Source organism: Cucumis melo, chromosome 11 (assembly GCF_025177605.1).
Source record: "Cucumis melo cultivar AY chromosome 11, USDA_Cmelo_AY_1.0, whole genome shotgun sequence".
Lineage (NCBI taxonomy): Eukaryota > Viridiplantae > Streptophyta > Magnoliopsida > Cucurbitales > Cucurbitaceae > Cucumis > Cucumis melo.
In genome coordinates, this window is record NC_066867.1 from 115,632 (window position 1) to 135,813 (window position 20,182).

The 20,182-nt window shown below is 33.4% G+C and overlaps 3 protein-coding genes across 5 annotated transcripts; 2 read left to right on the forward strand and 1 right to left on the reverse strand.

The window, feature by feature from the left end:
* The first annotated feature begins 7,866 nt into the window (after nt 1-7,866).
* LOC103499581 (uncharacterized) lies at nt 7,867-12,264 on the forward strand. 2 transcript variants are annotated; one of them, XM_051079177.1, is made up of 5 exons: nt 7,867-8,030; nt 8,207-8,292; nt 8,414-8,474; nt 8,797-8,886; nt 11,943-12,264. In XM_051079177.1, the coding sequence occupies exons 1-5, from the start codon at nt 7,950-7,952 to the stop codon at nt 12,033-12,035; spliced, it is 411 nt and encodes a 136-aa protein (XP_050935134.1). In that variant the 5' UTR covers nt 7,867-7,949; the 3' UTR covers nt 12,036-12,264. The 2 variants fall into 2 exon arrangements, with proteins under 2 accessions (XP_050935134.1, XP_050935135.1); XM_051079178.1 differs by having other exon boundaries at nt 7,868-8,030; nt 8,800-8,886.
* A 172-nt stretch (nt 12,265-12,436) lies between these two features.
* On the forward strand, nt 12,437-16,105 carry LOC103499584 (aspartic proteinase Asp1). Of its 2 annotated transcripts, none has more exons than XM_051079176.1 (8): nt 12,437-13,025; nt 13,539-13,625; nt 13,961-14,184; nt 14,683-14,910; nt 15,008-15,146; nt 15,263-15,463; nt 15,570-15,642; nt 15,778-16,105. In XM_051079176.1, the coding sequence occupies exons 1-8, from the start codon at nt 12,924-12,926 to the stop codon at nt 15,885-15,887; spliced, it is 1,164 nt and encodes a 387-aa protein (XP_050935133.1). In that variant the 5' UTR covers nt 12,437-12,923; the 3' UTR covers nt 15,888-16,105. The 2 variants fall into 2 exon arrangements, with proteins under 2 accessions (XP_050935133.1, XP_008460823.2); XM_008462601.3 differs by having other exon boundaries at nt 12,442-13,025; nt 13,508-13,625.
* A 235-nt stretch (nt 16,106-16,340) lies between these two features.
* ATAF (NAC domain-containing protein 2) lies at nt 16,341-17,860 on the reverse strand. Its single transcript, NM_001297494.1, is given in 3 exon segments — nt 16,341-17,034; nt 17,129-17,406; nt 17,506-17,860. Coding segments are annotated over 3 exon segments (894 nt in total). The 5' UTR covers nt 17,669-17,860; the 3' UTR covers nt 16,341-16,581.
* Nucleotides 17,861-20,182: the final 2,322 nt, after the last annotated feature.

Sequence of the window (20,182 nt, forward strand, 5' to 3'; positions counted from 1 at the left end):
TTAGTTGTTGGGCTTTCGAGCCTGTGTGTTTTTGTACGGTAGATTATTTTACTTCAAAAAATAAATTGTAAACGGTCTGATAAATAAATAATAATAATAAATCCCAAACTGTCTCTTAAAACTTAAATGCATTCTTCTTCTTCTTTTTTCGATTTGCAACTTTTTGTTCGTTTTTTCTTCTTTTTTCTTCTTTTTTCTTCTTTTTTCTTCTTTTTTCTTCTTTTTTACAAATACTTTCTTTTACTCTCTTTTTTCTTTCCCTTTTTTCTTTCGTTTTTCCTTTCGTGACTTTTAGAATTTCTTCTTCGCATTTCTACTCTTTCATTTTTTCCTTGTGTGTGTTTTTCTAACTATCAAGCATCGACTACAAATATATATAACATTAAAAAAACATTATGTGTAGCATAAAGTATGGAGCATGGACGCCATCCGCATAAATCACCCGTAATAAGGGGGTGGTGGTTTTAAATATGAGTTTTTTCAATTAAAAAAAAACTATGCATACTTTATAGCAAAAAAAGCATTAAAATAAAATTATTTACATTACATTTTGCTTTTGTTGTCAATATGGACTGGAAGAGGATAGAGCACATAAATTATCGTGGAATACAAACTTTCGTTCCATATAAAGGAAAACAAATCTCTGTAAAAAAACTCTCTATGTTTTATACCACTTAAATATGGTTCTCACCTATTTATAGCATAAAGTTAATTGGCCATCAAACAAATCCAATGACTCTAATTTGTTGTTGGGTCACATGGCTCAAAATGTTTTGAAGTTGTGAAAGATTAGATAGCCATAAATTAATCTTTAACAAAGTGTGACATCCAATAATCCAAAAATTGTGTTCGACAAACTTATTGAATCTTAAAAAATCTTAAAACAAGATTCTTAATAATTATTCTTTACCTGAATAGTAAATATTTGGTTGATTTTGCTAGTTTTCACAATTTTTCTTTTAAATTGATAACTTCAAATTTTTTAAATATGAAATTAACTAATATTTCATAAACATTCTAAAATTCAACAATAGTTCATTAATAGATTTTCACATAGTTTTAGGACGGATGATATTCTCTCGTATTTTAATTTCGTAAATTTTTAAATAAAAAAATATTTTTTTCTTATTTATTATTTATACGATGATCTCTATATATATATATATATTTTTTTTTATGTATATTAATTACATTATCTATCAACAATTAATTTTGGGTTTTAACTCATGCAGCTTCGGTATATAGGTTCAATTGCATTATAAGTTTAAAACTACCATTTTTTCTAGGAGTCTTTTCAAAAATATAAAAAAGCCACAAAATATTTATATTTTATAGAACAATTTCGAAAACGGAAAAAGTTCAGACGCCCACCCACCGTGTAAAATACCAAAAATGCTCACAATGCTCGGCTAATATATTTGCAATCATTTATATTTGATTACTAAACGTGATCCAAATCTAAATGATTTTTTTTTAATTTGGATTTTTTTTTTTAATTTGGTACACAATCGTTTAGATTTCTTTACACACGATCGTTTACTTTTTTTTATATGATCGTTTACTTTTTTACACTATCATTTACATTTGGCTACTCCAATCCAAATGGATTTTTTTTCAATGTTTTTTATACATATGATCGTTTATTTTCTTTTAAACGATCATATTTTGACTACTTCAATCTAAATGATTTTTTTTTCAAGATTATTTATACACAATCTTTTAGATTTTGCTATTATTTTATACACATTTGTACACATATAAATTTTGTTATTTTTTTTTTACATAGTCTTATACAAGTCGTTTAGATTTGGTTACCCAAATGCAAACGTGTAAAAAAAAGACGATGAAACGAAATTGCATCGAAAAAAATAATAGAAAAAGTAGAAAGACGATAGAAATATATCGAAGCGAAAAAAAAAAAAGAGGAAAAAGAAGATCAACGATAAAAAGATCAAACGACGTAAATAAATAATTGACAAATAAGAAAGATATGGGAATAAATCGCAAAAAGTAAAAGAAAGAAAGAAGAAAGAAACATGAAATGACAAATCTGAAATATTTAAAAATGACGTATTTTATGGGTTTTGTTACACGGGCCGTAAATAGTTTGATGTTTTGTTACATTTACAATAGTTTTCCTTTTTTCTATAAAATACACGATGAGCTTCAATGACCACCACTATCCATCCTTATGATTAATATTATTAAAAACTGAAAGAAATTCATAATGATACAAATATATATAAAAAAAAAACGAAAATAGTTTCCTTAATGAATTGATTTAAATTTTGATTTTTATTATTCATTTTAATTTGAAGCCTATAACATGAGAGATATATATATTATATATATATTGTAGATATTTAGTTTATTTTTTTCCACATAAATTCTATTTATTTATGTTTTTTATTGTCATTGTTATATGTTTTTTACACAATTTTTTCATTTCTATGTTTTTATATTACTCGAGTTTTGTACAAATGTATGTACTTTTTTCCATTTTTATTTTTTTTATTCTACAAATTTTATGGTTTTTCAAAAATATACCAGGATTTATTTTTTTATGTTGATAAACATATTGGATTATGAAAATATACATCTCATATATTATTTGATATATAATATGATATATTGTAAAATCGTTGTATATATGCTTATTTGGTTTGGTTGTTAATTTCAAATATATATCATGTTTGTATCAAATATAACTATGACAATTATAGATTTTTAGTAAGTTACGTAATAGTAAGATATATATTTTATGTACTTTCTCATATATACACATGTATATTTAATTATTTTGTATATATATACCTCCTATTATATAATAATATTCTATATAAGCCCGATATATCCTAAATACCCAATTAATCCGATCTAATAATATATCATGTAATAAAATTAGTTATTATATAACTGTAATATATTCATTTTACATATTGTATATATCAAGCTTTCGTATGTTAAAGTATATTGAATGTATAGTTTCAGATTGACTTCAACGAATATAAGATTTGACTGAAAGAAGAAATTAAAATGGACGAATATAGAGTTTAGTTGAAATACTGTAAATAATATATTTGTTAATTAAATTCAAAATACAACTTGTTTATTTGTGTGTCATATATACCATAGGATCACTAATAAATGCAAACAGATACATTAAATAAAAAATATCAAATAATTAATAGTATAAACATGTAAGTTTTGATATTTATAATAAATGCATTCCAAAAAAATTATGATAAATAAATATATCATTTTTTGTATAAATATTTTATTTCAAATTAATAATAAAATCAAAATTCGTCTATAAAATTTGCTAAATTTTATTAATGAAAATAATCGAGAATTTAAGACATTGCTAAAATATTGTAGCAAAGTTACGTCATTCCTTTAAAATTTTCATTAATTTTTAAAATATTTGATTTTTTCCTTATTAATATAACTTTAGGGTTCGGAGTTGCAGGTTCGAGATCTGGGTTTGTGGTTTGGATCTTGGATCTTGAAGCTTTGGGTTTAGGGGTTGGAGTTTGAGGTTTGGGGTACCAGTTTGCTAATGAGATTTCGATGACCAAAGAAAATTCATTCCCAACACCTAACGAATTCAACCAAAAAGGTTAACTAAATTATCTTAATTAATATCAAACCAATCTAATTCAAAAAGATGAAAAGCAATAATTTAGTTAAAAATTTCACAATTAGAATGAAAACCCTAGTATCCCAAGCTAGAAATAAAACACCTCAATCTTCCATCCACATGTTGAATGATGCATAAGGGTTAGGGGACTTAAACAAATTGGAAGTGTTAAGAAAATAAAGAGAAAACTAACCAGAGACGCTAGAATCAGAGGTAGATTAAACCCATCGACGAAAATTTTATTTATAAAAAACACAAGGGTGTCGTGTTGCGTGCGTTGACAAACAATTTTGTGCAAACGAACATCAAATTATTATAACGTTATGTGATGTGAGCAATAAAGTCATAGAACTATTTAAACTCTTTTGCACCCCTTTGACTCATTTGATGCCACTTTACTTTCTTTTCGTTCATTTTGTCTCCAAATCGACTTCAACACCGAATTCTAACTTTGGTTTGGTCGAAGCCTAGAAAATAGCAAAATAAAAACGTAAAATCATGGAATGCTTTCAAATTAAGCATAATTAAATAGCACATTTTTTATGCTATCATAGACCTGAGTTTCTAGTTTATAATTTGAGTAGAAATTCATTCATACAGTTTGAAAATTTTGACTTCCCTTTTGAACCTATCTAAATACCTTTTGAACTAACTATTGATTTTGGATTTGAGTTGAAACCAATTGGTTCTCTTTTGAAACAAGGTATTATCATTTGGCGGCTCGATTTCGTAAACCATGTTTTTATAAATTAGATTTACCTCTTAAAAAAAAAAAGTTAGATTAAGGGTTAGTGACCAATGATTTGTTTTTTTAATCTCAATTTCAAGCCTATTAAATCCAACATTTTCATTAAATTTCTAAACCTTAAAAAAAAACTGACAACAGTTCAAAGCATGCTTTTAAGTAATCAATTTACAAGTTTCTTTTTTCATAGTTGAATTGTTTTAATTACAAACTAATTCGAATTTGACAAATAAATATTTTGAAGACTTGGTATCCCTTGTATAGATTTGTATGCATGCCTTTTTAATATCAAGAAGTTTGGACATGTTTCCATCAAAAGAATCTTTGATTTTTTAATATGTTAGTTATCGAGTTATTCTTCCCTCTTGTTTTTCTTTTTTCTCTCTCTTTTGAATAGGTGTGTTTAACTATTTTTTTTTTTTTAACTATATGGTATCTGTAGTCTTTAGACTCAATAATTAAGGTTATGTGATATTTTAAATGAGGTGCAAATACAGGTTATTTATGGTGTTATTGATTATGTCGAAATTGTTTGCCCGACTTCATGGAATACATAATTTTTGTTAGTTTCTTTCGAAAAATAATTTCATGTTCGATGTTTTTGAAAATTCTATATATATTTTGCAATAATTAATAGATATTTCTTTACCTATTATTTTGTAGAACTACGGTTAATCGAATCTTGATCGGATTTGGATTATACTCTTGTAAGAAACAGTAGAATTTAAAAATAATTTTTAATCAATGGTAATTTTAGATTTTTCTGAATTTGCTGGTATTTTGATCCATCGTGAATTTGTAATTAATAATTATGAAGTTCAGTTTTCCATTTTTTTCTAATATTAAAAGTTTTTTTTTTTTTTTGCTACTTTACAAAATGAAACATCTTACTTTGCCGTATCTCTCGTTAGCAAAAAGAAATTCTAATCAACCCCTATAACTAAAAAAACCCATGCAATCAATCTCATCTTAAAACATGAAATCAACTCACATCTTTTGAACATCCAACCAAATCTTCGTACTTACTTTAAATTTATAGTTTTTTCCTCAAAATTCTCGTTATTGTAGAAGCATCACGGTAGCCATTCCCCATCTCAATAATCTACCTAATCGGACATCAGACTCCTCACAATAGTGCTCTTCAGGCAAAATAAGCTAAAATCTCCACCAAAACCCCAAATCAATTGGTGATTTAGGGCATGTTTGGTAACGTTCCCATTCTCTACTTCTTGTTTCTTGTTCCCCGTTTTCTGTTTCTTATTTTTTTAGAATAAGAAACAACAATGCGTTTGATAACTATTTCTATTTCTTCTTTCTTGAAAAAAAAGGAACATAAACAAAAAATGTGTTTGATAACTGTTTCTTGTTTACTGATTTTCTTATAGATTTTTTTTTTTATTTTTCACATCTACTTCAATTAAACATTAAACAAAAATATAGGTCTATCCATCAAACATAAAAAAGAAATCATCAAAAGTTTATTCATTTAATACGAAAAAATATCAATGTACGAATAAAAATAATAACATAAACATAAAATTATATTTATCCTTCAAATGTTGCCAAATTTTTTATTGACAATATCATCTCTCACTCGGGTCATTTCTCCTAGATGATGTCAACTCACTTTTTAATCCACCAATTTCAACAAACTCATCGTATTTCATAACATATAGAATTTAATATTAATTTTAAAATAAGTTATTATGTCTTCAATATTCATAATTGAAAGAAACAAAACAAAATTTAACCTTTAACTCTAGGAAAATCCAGATTCGCACAAAGAGGAAGACAAAAACTATTGATTTGACGAAGAGGAACAATCAGACAAAACTATGGATCCGACGAAGAGGAAGAGTTCGGGTTGTCGAGGAAGACGATGATAGGTGAAGAGGAAGACGGTGTGCAGAGGAAAATGATGAGTGAAAGAGGAAGAGGATGATTAGAAGATGATGGAGATAAAGAGGAAAAGAAACCAATAAAAATAATTAAGAAAAATGATAAGAAAACAAATAAAAACAATTGAGAAAAATGAAAAGGAAACCAATAAAAATAATTAAAAAAATGAAAATAAACCAATAAAAACAATTGAAAAAAAGGAAAAGAAAATGAATAAAAATAATTGAGAAACAATAAAATGAAACCAATAAAAATAATTGAGAAACCCGAAGGTGAAACCAATAAAAATAATTGAGAAAAAGGAAAAGAAAAGAAATAAAAATAATTGAGAAAAATGAAAAGGAAACCAATAAAAATAATTGAGAAAAAAAAAGAAACAAATAAAAATAATTGAGAAAAAGAAAAAACCCAATAAAAATAATTGAGAAAAATGAAAAGGAAACAGATAAAAATAATTGAGAAAAAGGAAAAGGAAACAAATTGAAATAAATTGAAAAAAGGAAATCAATAGAAGTAATTGAGAAACGAAACAGAAGAAACTATTTTTTTTTTCCAATAATTCCTTCTAAAATGAGAAACGTTTATACTTTTTTAAAAACGAGAAACAAGGAACGCTATCAAACATTTCTGTTTCTTAAAAAATGGAAACAAAAACAATAAACAAGGAACAAGAACTTTACCAAACTGACCCTTAGTAAAAGCATGTGCGTGCCCCAACTTGAGAGGAGAAGAGAGTAGCTATTGGTGCGTGTCCTAGTTTAAGAGAAGAAGAGGTAGTTGTGCGGCTATAAAGATTTGGAGAGAGAAAAACGATAGGAAAGAAACCAAAAAACATTTTTTTTTCACAAATTCTATCCAATTGAGAAACGTTTATAATATTTTGGAAAGAAATGGTAAATATTATCAAACACGCTCGTTTTTAAAAAAACTAGAAATAGAAAATGAGAACATTATCAAACAGACTCTTATTTTTACTCCGAGCCATACTTTGAATAGTCAAAATCACCAAACTTAACTATTGTAAGGATGTCAACAAAGGCATCAAATTTACACAAACAAACTAAACTTAACAAGCCATGAACGAAGCCATTGACAATTTTTTTGGAGGAAGATAATACATAAATTTATGATAAGCAACACTCATTGGGCTATTCAATCTTCATTCATTTTCATCTTCAATGTTAATACCTATTAAAGAAACAAAGAAAGCCCACGAGAGAAATATTTAAGAAGCGAACAAGAGAACTTGTTTTTTTGTTCAAGCTAATTCTTAATTAAAAGAGAAACGTTTCTAATTATTTTGGGAACGAGAAATAGGAAGCATTACCAAACATACTCGTTTCTTACAAAATTAGAAACAACAAATGAGAAATAAAAACGTTTTGCTAAATATTTATGGACCAAAATAAGATTTTAGCCCAAAAAAAAAAAAATTATTAACCAACAATTTTGCTAAAAACCCCAATTGGCGCACCTTTTTGCTATTCCTACCATTATTTCAAATTTTTGTGCTGGAGTCTAGCTCCAAACAGCGAAGGCAAACAGCCCATACTCAAATCCAGCCCATCTGGCGTGCCTCTTCCATCCAAGCCCAGCCCAGCCCGCCCCTCCCTTTAACTCTCTGTCGTCTCACTCCACCAGAGACCTTCCGAATTGCTACTCAGAATGGCGAACACAGCTTGTTTCATCATCGTCAGTAGGAACAATATCCCAATTTATGAAGCTGAAGTCGGATCTGCTGTTAAAGTATCTTCTTCTTCTTCTTCTTCTTCTTCTTCTTCTTCTTCTTCTTTGCTTTCCATTTTGTTTTTCATGTTTAGGCTGAATGTTTCCTTCACAAGATCGCCAATAAAAGGTGATATCGTTAATTACTTTAGTTTTGACTGTCATTAGTCGCTCATCTTTTTGGCATGACATGAAAGAGAGAGGATTCCGCCCAGCTGCATCAATTTATATTGCATGCGTCCCTTGACATTGTCCAAGACCTGGCATGGACTACTAGTGCCATGTGAGTTCGCATTCCTTCTAGTTCTTTATTAGATCATCGAGACGCCTCCTCTATCTTATTTTTCTTTTTGTTCTTTTCCCCTTTAAATTTCGCCTTAACTACCTTTTTGGATTTTATGCAGGTTCTTGAAAGCAGTCGATAGGTTCAATGATTTGGTGGTGTCTGTCTATGTAACCGCTGGTCATATCCTTTAATGTCGAGAGGGTTGTCAGGCACACTATGTTGGAAATTGTGTCAAATTTCATTAATGCACGCACCCGTAAAACTCAACTCTAAATTAATGAAAGTTTTATCTTTGAATCTTTTGCATCTGTACCCCACCCCCCACCATTGCATTACTGGTATATTGAATTATTGGAATCTGCGATCAAACCTTTTCATTATACGAGATACATGGTTTCCTACGATTCAGGCATTCTAAATACATTTGAGAGATTAATTTCAGTTCGTAGTTCATATTGTTCCCTTCTTTTACCAATATTCTGATTTTCCTTTGACTATTCACTACATACGCGATTGATGTTACTTCACGACTCTCGCAATGACGATGGAATCAAGAGTTTTTTTCAAGAGGTTCATGAGCTTTACATAAAGGTAAGTTGGACATTTTTTCTTCTGTATCACTATTGTTATTGCTTGTGGTGCTTAGTGTGTGTATGTGTGTGTGTTTTTCAACAACACGCGGGGGAGTGTTGTGCTTAATTTTTCTATGTTATGTATATTATATTGGTTGATTGAAGTATATCTTAGTTGATTAAGTTACTTTTCCAAAGCTGGGAGGCATACTTTGATTCGGTCAGACACGAGTGGCATTCCCTTTTACTTATTTTCTTCGTTTAGAACCTGGTGGACATTGAAAAACTGATGTGTAACTTCCTTTGGGAAGAGGTGGAAGAAGGAAACAGACTGCAACGAGTTAGATGGGAGATCGATGAACTGGGGGAATTAAAATTTGTTATGAAAGCCCTGCTAAATGGCTTTCGCATTTTGCTCTTGATTCTATTACCTTTTTGCACAAGGATATTGCTTGCAAGTTTGGGCCTCATCCCTTTGAGTGGTTGTCAGGTGGGATTAAAGGCATCGACTAGAATTTGTGGAAGGATATTTCTAACAAGCTGCCCTCTTTCTACCATTCTGTCTGTTGTGTGGTAGGGTAGAGGAGGGTGAGGAAGTATGATTCTGGGGTGATCAATGCTTGGGGATAGATAAACCTCTCTGCTTCCATTTCCTCATCTTTATCATTTATCCCTCTCTAGAAATCATTTTGTTTCTGGGTTTTTTATTTGGTTGGGGAGCTTGTTTTCCTTTTTCTTCGGGTTTAACCGCTCTTTGACTGATAGGGAAGCTACAAATGTCATCTCTTTGCTGTCGTTGTTGGGGGAGTTTAACTTTAGATATGGGAGAAAGGATCTACTTGTCTGGAATCTCAATCCTCTGGAGGGATTCTTTTGTAATTCCATTTTTTTTGTCTGGTGAATCCTTCTCCTTCCCATTAGTATGTTTTTTCAGCCCTTCAGAGGAATAAGATTCTTGAGAAGGATAGATTCTTTACCTGGCAACTTTTACATAAATGTGTGAACATTTTGGATAGGCTCTCGAGGAGGAAGAGGTTATTGTTGTTAGGGGGCCCTTTTTTGTATTATGTTGGAAGGTCGGTGAAAACTTGGATCACATACTTTGGAGAGTTGCACACTATGTCTAGAATTTGTTCTTCCAGAAATTTGGTCTTGTGGTTGCCCATCAAATGGACTTCAGAGTTACGATCGGATAGTTCCCTTCCTCCTCCATCCTCCTTTTGTGAGAAAGGTCATATGCCTTGTATTTTTTTTTTAATTTCTATCTCAATGAAAGTGCTTGCAGTTGCATTATCTGAAAAAGAAGGAAAAAAAAAGGTTCTTGCTTAGTGGAGTTATATATATATATATGTAAAAACAGAACAGTTGTAAATAAGCAAATTGTATCACTCCAATATGAGCATAGATAAAAGGCATTAGTTATCATCTCAAAGGTCGATGATTTGATCTCACTCACAGTTGCTGAACTAAAAAAAAAAAGAAAAAGAAAAAAAGAAGAAATAATAATAATAAATAAATAAATTGCATTCCTCGAGTCCTGATTGTGTATATTCATCAAAAAGCGTAACGGGTTGATTTGTTACAAGATCAAGTTGTCATTGTGAATGAAACATGAGATGGTGGGTGGTGGGGTTGGTTTATCTTTTTGAGAGCCCTTGTTGTTTGGCCATGTCAGGTGCTCAGATTTAAGGCTCCTTTAGATCCCTCCTAAGTGTTATTATTGTTTCCGTAGCACTGGAATGTGACCTATATCTTCAAGGATAGTCCTTCAGACCTATTTCTTCTAGGAAAATTTAATTGGTTTTTGGAAATAAAATAGATAGATTGACTTGAAATCATGTGCTAGAGTTAAAAAGTATTGTTATTATCTAGTAGTGGTACGTTTTTAATAAGTTATATTAATAACGATTGAGTTGTTGAATGAACTATTTGTAGAAAAACTATGTTTATGACATACCAAGATTGTTTCCCTCCGAAGTGTCCTTTAGTGTTATCCTTTGAATTGATTGCACCACATAGACAAAATGGCCTAGAATAAGCGATAACGATTTCATGGCAAAAAAAAACGTAGCTCACCTAACATCTAACCCTGGGGTTCTAATCCCCCGAGTCCCTCTTGTACTCGAGTGTTAAATATTCATGTTAACTTGTCTCTCATCCTCTCCTGATTTTTATATCTATATTTTCTCTCTCTATTGGAGACTTTTTTCTTCCATTAGCCAATAAGACTTTTCCCGACTAAGAAACCAATAAGCGTTTCTGTTTGAATAGAAGAAAAGTGGTGTAAACGGGAGTGTAATTGTTGTTCTGCTTACTTGTAACGGCTATCATAATAGTAGGTTCATGAGGGCCTCCCATCCGCAGCATTGTTTACGTTCTATTGGCAAAATTTCCCAATCAATGTAGGCTATTCTGCAACTGAAATTTAACTTTTCTTGATGATTCTAGTTTGATTTTATCCATTTGAAAACTTCTGTTACTACTCTCCTTGGTTGATTACTCTTTTGGATTTTAGCGCAGTTAGTATTCCTATCAAATTTTGCAAGTTTTCGTCAAGCTAGGATTTCAAGACCTTAAATTTCATTTTTAATGTTTGCCGTAACAGTAGATAAATAAAGGTTTGGTACTTTGGTTTGATCACCTTCAGTCTACTCTCTAATTTTTGGAGCTTCATGGAAGATGCAACAGTGTTTTTGCAAAGATTTTGACTATAGTAAATAATTTTGAGGACTACTTGTCATATAATTTCATAATATTGTCCATTCCATTTGATAGGCAACGACAACAAGGGGCCTAAGCTCTGTATATAATGTTTCGTAGTTAAGTATTTCCATGGATGTGATTTTTCGGCTTTGAATCAAACTTACTTGATACTCATCTATCGGAAGAATTATAAGTTAATCAATTCAAGACAATTAAACGCTGGGTAAGTCTTGGTTATTTGGTGGGCTTTGGTCTTCTATGTGTTCCCCCTGTTTTCAATGAATGGCTGTGGCATGAACCTTGTTGTGTTCCAGATATTTTTTCTGCATTGTTGCCCTGCACATGACTGAAATTGGCTTTGTGAATTTGCAGACTATACTCAATCCCCTCTACTTGCCTGGATCCCGCATCACGTCTTCACATTTTGACACAAAAGTTCGCGCACTCGCAAGGAAGTATCTCTAGTCATCACCTTCATTGCAGACCAAATGTGCTTTCATGACAATGCTTCGAAGTTTATAGTAGCCCTAAGTTTTCTTTTAACTGTACAACATTTTAATCTTTGCCATTTGTGGTCCTGACATCAATCAATTCAGTAGTTAAATAATTCTCAATGTGTAATATTGACTTTGGAATGGCTTGGTTACGAGTTGGAATTGCACTTCACAGTAATGCGTTTTGCCCTTTTTACTCATCTTTTGTTGTAGAGAGTACTATCATTATTTGTTGTTATATTCTATAAGGCAGTGGATATGGGATATTAAAGTTGTGTAAAATATGCATTTTTTGAAAAGCTCAATAGACGGTCCATTCCTTTTAATTTTTTTTTGGTTATTGGTCTTTTCCATTACCTGTACTTGTAATGAATGATTAGTATGGCGCAAAGGAATCTTAAAGATCTCTTCAGCAAATTGCTATCTTTCATCCAAGACGTGAGGAAAAGAATAAGAATACCTCTTCTGAAGTCTCCACCTCAGTGGAGGTAAAGAATCACAAATGCACCAGAACGTTGAGAATAACGTACAAGAAAAACCAAAATTGTGGCAAAAGGTTCTGTAGTTGAACCCTTGGAAAAGAAAGGTGCTTGGGTAATGTGAATCCATGGTTCCCTAACAACACTAAGGCCTCTTAAACTCCAAACCTCCACCTAGAATAACAAATCAATAACAGCCATTTTTTGCCCGTACCAGATATTTGTTCCATTCCCATAATACCCAAAGACAGAGATACTCATTTTATCAGCCTTGTCTACCAAATCATGGGCAAATGGGTATTGGTGGTACTGGCTCTGATGGTGGCCTCCATGAGTTGTTTGGCTCCGTGTTCAGCTTCGTCGTTCTTTAAGGATAAGCCATGGGAGAGAAAGAGGCCAATTCTGTCGGTTCCGACAGCATCTTCTTCGTTTGCTTCATCCTCCATTGTGTTGCCTCTTCAAGGGAACGTCTATCCAAATGGGTAAGCTATAACTCTGCTCAAAGATACGACGGTGTCCAGCTTTTGTTTTTCCCATTTCGAGTTTACTCTACTGTTATACAGTACGAAGTCCAATGTGAATATGATGACTCCTAATATACTTTTCACATTGATGTATGATAATCCCAGTTGTCCTTCCTCATTCTTGATCTTATTGTATCTTCGCTCGCGTGTTAAGATTGAAGAAAAGATGATTGCGAGACTGTGCTCTCTCATGTTTGCTTCTCTCCTGTGCTATCCATTCCTGTGCAATTGCTTTTGAGGAGTGTATTTATGAGTGATTTTTTCTCAACTTTGTAGCAAAATACAATATCCCCAAATCAAATACTTCTAAAAATTTCAAACCCACTTTACTGAATGTTTTTATTTACGAACGTCGCAGGCTAACTTCTTTACTGTCAGATCCTAAATACTGATTTTCATTAATATGTTTGGAGGTCACTATAATCCGTGTCTTTTTTCAGGTTCTATAACGTTACTCTTTATGTAGGACAGCCTCCAAAGCCTTACTTTTTAGATCCCGACACCGGTAGTGATCTGACTTGGCTTCAATGTGACGCTCCATGTCAACAGTGCACTGAGGTAAACTTTTCTTTGTTGCAAATTTGGAGATTCTTGTAAATGTGATGAACTAAACGATGTAAGATAGTTATTAAAATACAGCTTTAGCTTCAGTTAAATTAATTTTGATCACAAGTAACCCAAAATTAGTTAATTTTGATCATAAGTAACCCAAAATTTCATTCTTGAATGGTCTATTTTGTTCTATGTTCCCGTTATATTTCTTCCTGATGTGCTTAGTGCTTTTTTTCCTTCTTTCGCTCAGTCTCTCACGACCTTTAAAAATCATTGCATTTCTTTTGAGGTTGAGAATTAAGGTTGACTGCTTCAAACTCATGGCCTTGTTTCCTTCACAGACACTTCATCCGCTCTATCAACCAAGCAACGATCTAGTCCCTTGTAAGGACCCTCTGTGCATGTCCTTGCACTCATCTATGGACCACAGATGCGAAAACCCAGATCAATGTGACTACGAGGTTGAGTATGCAGATGGTGGTTCATCTCTTGGAGTCCTTGTCAGGGATGTATTTCCTCTCAACTTAACCAATGGAGACCCAATTAGACCCCGTCTGGCCCTCGGGTAAACTGCTCAACTGCCTCCAGTAATTCATCTCAATTCAGTGTACTGATGAATTCCTAGCTCTCTATATCAGCCTTGCTATTTCCAATTACAATGTCACTTGAGAGTCTTGAAAAAGAAACATCATATAATGCTGTCATATCTTATGTTTTGCACTTCCCTTATATTTCAAGGTAATGATAGCGTGAATGTGAAACTAGAGTATATGTTGAATAACAAACGTGTGCATTCAAGTGATGGGTTACTTCAAGAAAACACTTATTTAAGATAGCAACGGGCCTAGAAATTTTGATGGACATAATGATTCTGATTTGTAATTTTTATAGTCATCAATAAAGATTATCTTGGACAAGAGATTGATATTCACTTTGCTAATTTCTCCTCCTTGCAAACTGCAGTTGTCAGCTCATGTGGGTAAATAGCATGCATGTAGAGGCGGTATGTATTTTTATCTATTTGAATCTGGAGTACTGAGTTAGTTTTCATTTGATTACTCAGATGTGGTTATGATCAAGATCCTGGATCGTCATCTTATCACCCCATGGATGGAATACTGGGCCTTGGAAGAGGAGCAGTAAGCATCGTCTCACAACTGCATAATCAAGGCATTGTTCGTAATGTCGTTGGTCACTGTTTCAATAGCAAAGGAGGAGGATATCTTTTCTTTGGGGATGGCATTTATGATCCCTATCGCTTAGTTTGGACGCCCATGTCACGGGACTACCCGTAAACAACTTGCCTTGATCATATATATATATATTATTGTAATGATTCATGTTAGCTTCTGTCTTTATAAAACCTGCCCCTTGTGTGATTGTATCAGGAAGCACTACTCCCCTGGGTTTGGAGAACTAATGTTCAATGGAAGAAGTACTGGACTCAGGAATTTGTTTGTAGTTTTTGACAGTGGGAGCTCTTACACATACTTCAATGCTCAGGCTTATCAAGTTTTAACATCATTGGTAAATCATCTGTAAAAGAAACTAGACTGCGTGGGAAGATTAAATCTTTCTATCTCATGAAAACTTTGGGTTAATACGCAGTGATTCTTCAATTCATGTTGGCACTGTTTTTGTAGTTGAATAGAGAATTAGCTGGAAAACCGCTAAGAGAAGCCATGGACGATGATACGCTTCCGCTCTGCTGGAGAGGGCGGAAGCCAATCAAAAGCTTACGTGATGTGAGAAAATATTTCAAGCCATTGGCCTTGAGCTTTTCCAATGGTGGAAGAAGCAAAGCAGTGTTTGAAATACCAATAGAAGGTTACATGATAATATCGGTAAAAGCTCCACGCCTCAACTCCAACTGCTATTCACTTGACATTTCTTTTATTTGGATTTTCAAGTTGAACGAATTCAATTATATAAGATAACTTTGGAATGCAGTCCATGGGAAATGTTTGCTTGGGAATTCTGAACGGCACCGACGTTGGTCTTGAAAACTCGAATATCATCGGTGGTACGTTATTTTAATTTATTGCATGCACATGTTACATTATTTTCTCGAAGCCTTCGAAACCATGCAAGAATATTCTTTTATTAGAGAGAGAGAAGAGAAAAAGAATCCACATCTTCTGTATGCTTTTGTTGACAGATATATCGATGCAAGATAAAATGGTAGTATACAACAATGAGAAGCAAGCAATTGGATGGGCTACTGCTAACTGTGATCGGGTTCCCAAGTCTCAAGTCTCGAGTTGGTAGCATGCAAAAGATATATACATCCATACATATGATCAGAAAGTAGTTTAGTTTGAGGGAAAATCCTTGCATATGGCGATAGGGTAGGAGACTTGCAACGACGCCATCGAAGATGTAACTAATGCAACCGAACAAGTTGCTGTGTTGTAACATTAACATTATGAAAAACAGTTTGATGTACCAAATGAAGTAATAGAATTAGAAGTGACATTTTTTATTAACTCTGCTTTTGGAATTACAAAGATGAGATGAGTTAGATTTCACATCCATGACTGGTGCAGCACTATTTGGTTTCGTTGATTGCAGGCAGCGTTGGGAATATACAATGCTTAAATGACTAGTGGGTCGAGGTGTCAGGACTAAGGCCTGTGTTGGCAAATTGTAATGTCACTACCATCGCTCCTCTTGGTTTTGGCTTGAGGAGGATGAATCGAAGTTCAATCAACTTTGGAAGCATAGCTCAATTTTCTTCTAATCAACTACATTCTTCATTACAACAAAGGAAGAGAAGAGGAGAGACCCACACAAACAATACTTTCTGGCCATATTGGTTTCGGCTTATCAAAGAATTTGCTAACCGTTGTGTAAAAATATGAATAATATGTTTATATATATGGTAGAGAGATGAAGCCTGGCGACGGGGTTGAATGCATCCCCTTAGTCTATGCCTTTACCGCTGTTGCTTCTGCAGCGGCGGTTAAATCTGCCTCTGTAGATATGAAAACATGTCCTGCAATGGCGACAAATGGTCCATCTGGAACTGAACCTGGCTTCCAAATGGAACGTCCTCTGGCATGGAGAAAGAATCCATGTAATTGAACTCAAAGAAGTCGAAATCAGCTACTGCTGCTCTTTCTCCTCCTCCTTCTCCTTCCCATTTGGATTGACTTTGGACCTCCTTATCCCAGGTGAGCTCCGGCGACGTCACGAGATCCGAGCCACTGGAGGATTCGGTCTGCATTCTGGGGACGGAGTCGGAGGTCTCCATTTGCAACTGGTTGTGGAGAGGGAGTTGTACCATGTTGGTGGTAATATTGGGTTTCTCATCCTCGAAATCAGGGAATTCGGCTGCCTTGTCGTCGGTGGATTGGTAATGCTTTTCTATGCAACCCTTCTTGTTGTAGATACGACATAGCACCCAGTCGTCCAACTGCAAATTCATTCGATTTAACCAACCCAATCAGGCAACCAATAGATTGATAATGGATCCATTTGAACAGAAAATATAGGTTGTTGTTACTTACTCTCAAGTTGTTGGTTTTGTTGGCAGCAGATCTATCGACGTTAGCGAGGCGATACTCGTGCATAATCCAATTGGTCTTGACGCCCCTGGGGGCCTTTCCGGCGTAGAAGACGAGTGCCTTCTTGATACCAAGAGTTTTGGGGCGGCCGATGGGTTTGTCAGCACCGGTGGCCTTCCAGTAGCCTGTTCCAGCGGCGCGGTTGGGGCGGGAGCCGTTAGGGTATTTACGGTCCCTAGGGGAGAAGAAATACCACTCCTTTTCACCACAGACGGCCAATTCTGGAGAAGAGAGAAAAGAAAATGATGAGATGAAAAGAGAAGATGGAAGAGAAGAGAAGAGAAGAGAAGAGAAAATAGGAAAGGTAAAAAGGAAAATACCAGGGAGGTGCCAGGGGTCGTATTTGTAAAGATCAATCTCCTTGATAATGGGAACGGCGATGGGTTGAGAGGAGCACTTTCTGCAGAGGTAGTGAAGGACTAGCTCCTCATCAGTAGGGTGAAATCTGAAGCCTGGAGGTAACTCGAGCCCAGCTACGGTCATTTGCTAGCGCTTTGCTGCTGTTCTTTTTACACTTGGCCTCGAAGCCTATATCTCTTTCTGTGTTTGTTGATATACGGTGGCGGTGGAAAAGGCTAATCTTGATCTCCTCCGATGAGCGGCGGGTGGGAATTGGGGAATTTTGTGAGAGAGAAAGAGAGATATTTATAGAGAAGAAGGAAACACGTGGGGGAGGTAGTATCCATTCTCCATCTTCTAGAAGCTAAAGCTAAGCATCTCATATCATATTATTATATTTGATTAATGGAACGCCATGGGATGAAAGAAAAAGAAATATAAGAAAAAGAGGGATTCAATTAAGGAGAAGAGAGTAAAGGTGTCACTGCTCGCGTCAGCATGGAAGAGGTGGTGAATGTCGGCTAAGGGAAAAAAGGTTGGGCTCAGCTGGGTGGTCATAAAGGAAATTGACGGTCGACAAAATGGTCAGCAGCTGGACCCCACCAGCCGATCCTATCCATAAATCCCCACCTTCTCTTTCTCTCTCTCTTCCCGGTCTCCCCTTTGAAATTTTGAATGAACTTGTATTTTGGTCTTTGACCCTCCCATTTCTGCACGTGCCACCACCAACAACACATAATACACACTTCTTATAACGCTCTTTAAACGTCCTTTTCAAATCTTTAATATATACTTTTATCAGTATATAGAAAAAACTTAAATACTCTTTTTTCCTTTTTTTTTTCAGAAAAACTTAACTGCTTAGGTTTATCAGACCCATTTAATATTCACAAATTAACTAAGGAAAAAACATTCTTTAAGAGTGTCCTGTGGTAAATAGAGTTATTATAAAACTAAGCTATTATAATTTAGTTATTTGTAATTAGAAGGTAGGTTATTTTGGTTTGTATTATACTAATATGTGTTTGTATTAAAAAATAAAAATTTTGAAACAATATTTATAGTCTTACGTAGTTATGAATGATTACAAGAATTTTAATAGGGGTAAAAGGTTTTTATTTTAATCACTATTTTAAGTACTTGTTAACCTTTCAAAATTATATAAAGAAAATAATGTCAAATAATTATCTATTCTCTCTTCCATCCGATTCGACGCTTTTTTATTAATAAAAAACTTTGAGTGAAGTAGAGTTATTTAATTCAATGTATGATTAGTCTAGAATTTGATGAGCCAACGTCACCATCTCTTAATTCATATAGAAGTTTAAATTTTAATTTATGTGATTTTTAATTAACATTTTTATTGGTACACTCGTGGAGATGTGAATTGACTCTTTTTTTTTTTTTTTTAATATCAAAGTAGAAGATAAACACAAGTGACCCACTCGTGGTTTTGTTTGAAACAAAAACACTAGTGGAATTATATAATTTGTGAAATATAGGGAGTCCGCTTGGCATTAGGGTTCAATTTAATATTTATAGTACCCACAGCTCAGCTACCAACTCTCACATTGACATTATGTCACTGATGACTTGGGGGATTGTCACAGTACAGTTTTAAAGCTATAAAATATATAAAAATTAAAGTGGATGTGCTTGCATTCCAAGTAAAGGATTCCATAATTACCATACCCACAACACAAAAATACAAGAGGAAGGATGTTTCCTATACATTTCCATTCTACCTTTCTTTTGCCTTTTCTTTTTCTATTATTATTTTCTTCTTACCATGTGTCGTGGGGCCCATAACTTTTATTCAATCTCCAACTTTTTTCAGCCCCTCCCTTCACAATTCCTCTGAAAATGACACAAACATAAGACCACTTTTTCATTAGATTTGATCCTCTTCTCTCTCCATGGATATCTCTTTCTTTTAACAGCTAGTTAAATCCTCCAAAGCTAAAAATTGTGCTATGCTCTAACCATTTTATTTATTTATCATTATTATTTTGAAGTTCAAACTATGTGTTATACACCGGAGATTCCAGCTCAATTTTTAGATGTTAGAGTAGATTCCTAATCTAACGAAAATTTGTTACCTCATTCCTTGAACTAACATATTTTGGTGCAACTCCATTTCCCACTTTGAATTGATCAAAATTTCTTACATTTTGCATACCATCCCTTACCTACTGCTATTCTTTTCCTAATAGGGTCACATGTATAGAACCAATTGGATGCCATTTAAACGAAAATACATGTGCTTTGTAAATCGAGTTATGCTCATCATCTTTTTTTTTAATCCATGTTGCATCAAGCTTCTCTCACTTAACAACGGTAAAGGCATAATTAAAATAAAGTACATAACAAATATAATTGAAAATTTCCGGCGACTGCATAAAATTTAAAATTTAACACAAAATAGGAAAACCCAATCATGAGAGATGCATATTTTTAGCCAAAATTTTAAATTTCAATTATTTCAATTTAGTGTTTTGTCTTATTATAATATACACCGAGATTGATTGCATTCTAGTAAATCGTATTAAATGCTATCTCCTACAGTCAGAAGTTCAATCTTTCTTAAAAAAAACCAATATATTCCATCGTAGCTAAAAGTCACATGCCTCCAGAAAAGTTGAAATATCTTATTCAAGG